Source organism: Poecilia formosa, unplaced genomic scaffold (genome assembly GCF_000485575.1).
Source record: "Poecilia formosa unplaced genomic scaffold, Poecilia_formosa-5.1.2 Scaffold918, whole genome shotgun sequence".
In the NCBI taxonomy this organism is placed as follows: domain Eukaryota; kingdom Metazoa; phylum Chordata; class Actinopteri; order Cyprinodontiformes; family Poeciliidae; genus Poecilia; species Poecilia formosa.
In genome coordinates this window covers 53,704-56,119 of record NW_006800857.1, presented here as the reverse complement: position 1 = coordinate 56,119, position 2,416 = coordinate 53,704, and the positions used below count along the sequence as shown (strand labels likewise).

General features: G+C 47.5%; 1 protein-coding gene across 1 annotated transcript in view; it reads right to left on the bottom strand.

Annotated features, from left to right (window-relative positions):
- Positions 1-2,416, bottom strand: part of LOC103132086 (receptor-type tyrosine-protein phosphatase mu-like) — a 52,416-nt gene that overhangs the window by 3,659 nt on the left and 46,341 nt on the right. Inside the window, exons 21-24 of the mRNA XM_016667137.1 lie at positions 1,387-1,536; positions 820-993; positions 611-742; positions 416-541 (exon numbers count right to left, since the gene is read on the bottom strand). Coding sequence (XP_016522623.1) covers positions 416-541; positions 611-742; positions 820-993; positions 1,387-1,536 — 582 coding nt within the window. The remainder of the gene's footprint in view (positions 1-415; positions 542-610; positions 743-819; positions 994-1,386; positions 1,537-2,416) is intronic.

The following is a 2,416-nucleotide window of genomic DNA, read 5'->3' as shown; positions in this document are numbered from 1 at the left end:
AGAAGTTAGCAGGAGGTTGACAGGTAGTTAGCAGAAGTTAGCAGGAGGTTGATAGGAAGTTAGCAGAAGTTAGCAGGAGGTTGACAGGTAGTTAGCAGAAGTTAGCAGGAGGTTGATAGGAAGTTAGCAGAAGTTAGCAGGAGGTTGACAGGAAGTTAGCAGAAGTTAGCAGGAGGTTGATAGGAAGTTAGCAGAAGTTAGCAGGAGGTTGATAGGAAGTTAGCAGAAGTTAGCAGAAGGTTGATAGGAAGTTAGCAGGAGGTTGACAGGAAGTTAGCAGAAGTTAGCAGGAGGTTGACAGGAAGTTAGCAGGAAGGTGTTTAAAAAGGGTAGCGGAAGCCAATGAGGCGTTCAGGGTAACTGGGAGGATGTAGGCTCCAGACCCGGAAGCGGAAGGTGTGAAGATCAAACACACCCTGGCAGTGTTATAGATCCTGAAGATGCGGCTGATGACGTCCTCCTCCAGGTCCGCAGAGACAAACTCCACCTGCAGCGAGCCGAGGCGGTGGACGCCGTTCTCCGGCCAGTACTGGGGACACAGCTGAGACAGAGATGTCCATCAGGCACCGGACCACGTGGCTCACGGCTTGCCACTGACCTTTGACCTCACCTGGGCGGGATCCACATCGTTCAGCATCACGATGGATGAGCAGTGATAGTCTAGAACCAGGCGCCAGAAGTCCTTGACTGTGTTGGGCAAAGGATGCTGGGTAACGATGAAGGCCGATGGCTGCTTATAGCTCTGCAACACACCAATGCAGGAAGTGACGTCACACGGCAGAACCCTGCTAGTGTTAGCACTAGCACAGCATGACGTACGTCCATGAGCGCGGCGTTGATGTAGTTGGAGCTCTCGCCGTCGATGGTGATGAGGAAGGGCAGGCAGCGGTCCGGCGGCAGAACGTCCATGCAGCGGTTCTTCTCGTGGTTCCTAGGCAACAGCGCGATGCTGCAGTCCTCCACGCGCAGGGTGGGTGTCACCATGTTGAGGGTCTGAGCATGTGAAGACGGAAGCCATGTTGGATGAGAAGGTTGGAGAGAAAACATGAAACGGATTGAGGGCAAAATATTCTGGACTTTATGGATCAACAGAAAAACTTTAAGATTCACTTCATTTTAAAATAATTTATTATTATTGTTAGTATCGATAATAATAAAAATGATAATAGCTTACTGTAATCTGAACTTTTAAAACAAATTAATGCATTTTTACTAAAAATATGATTTTTAGTAAAAAAAATTACTAAAAATTAGTCATTTATGGGGTTAGAGGTGGTGTAAAACAAATTTAAGTTTGTTTTTATATTTAATTCTTAACATTTGGTATTTCCCATGATCCTCCAGTCTTAATCATGTGCTGGTGGCACTGCCCCCTGCTGGCCGTACCCTGAACTCCTCCTTCATCTGGCAGGAGTTGGTCTGGGGGTCCAATCGGTTCATCTCATAGTAAAGCGAACGCAGCTGATTGGCCGGAATGGTGGTGTTTCCGCAGAGACACGCCTCCAAGATGGCGTCATGGATGAAGACGTACTGCTCCTGTGGACACAGAGGGACGGACGGCGTTATGGCGACAGACAGCAGGACGGGGAAATGTCATGTCAGCCATGATTTATGTCCCCAGGAGGAAGAGGAGGAGGAAGAGTGACATTAAAAGTTGGAGGAAGAGCGGGACGTTGTGCTGCTGTCACTTCCTGTCAGCTGGAGGACGTCAGGAGACGAAGCGACCTGAGGAGCTTTGTCTTCCTCACTGGGCTCAGAGTGAGGAAGAGGAGGATGGTGAGGGTGTGTCAGCAGCAGGGGTCAAAGGTCAGAGGCCAGGGCAACAAGGCAGTTCAACGTCAGAATTATGAAAAAACATTTCACATTTTGCTGATTCTCACCACATCGTCATCAATATAAATCAACATATTGCTTCAGAAATATTGATCAGTGTTCCATTAATTATTAATCTATAGCAAAACTGAAAAGAGCTCAGGGTTTCGGCTGTTTTTCAGTTTTCTGAAAGTTTGTTCCAGATTTGTGGTGCATAGAAGCTGAATGCTTCTTGTTCATGTTTGGTTCTGATGTACAGCAGAACCAGAGTCTAGAGTCAGAAGGTGCTGTAGAACCGGGTGGTGTAGAACCAGGTGGTGTAGAACTAGATGGTGTAGAACTAGATGGTGTAGAACTAGATGGTGTAGAACCAGGTGGTGTAGAACCAGGTGGTGTAGAACTAGATGGTGTAGAACTAGATGGTGTAGAACTAGATGGTGTAGAACTAGATGGTGTAGAACCAGGTGGTGTAGAACTAGATGGTGTAGAACCAGATGGTGTAGAACTAGATGGTGTAGAACTAGATGGTGTAGAGCCGGGTGGTGTAGAACTAGACGGTGTAGAACTAGATGGTGTAGAACTAGATGGTGTAGAGCCGGGTGGT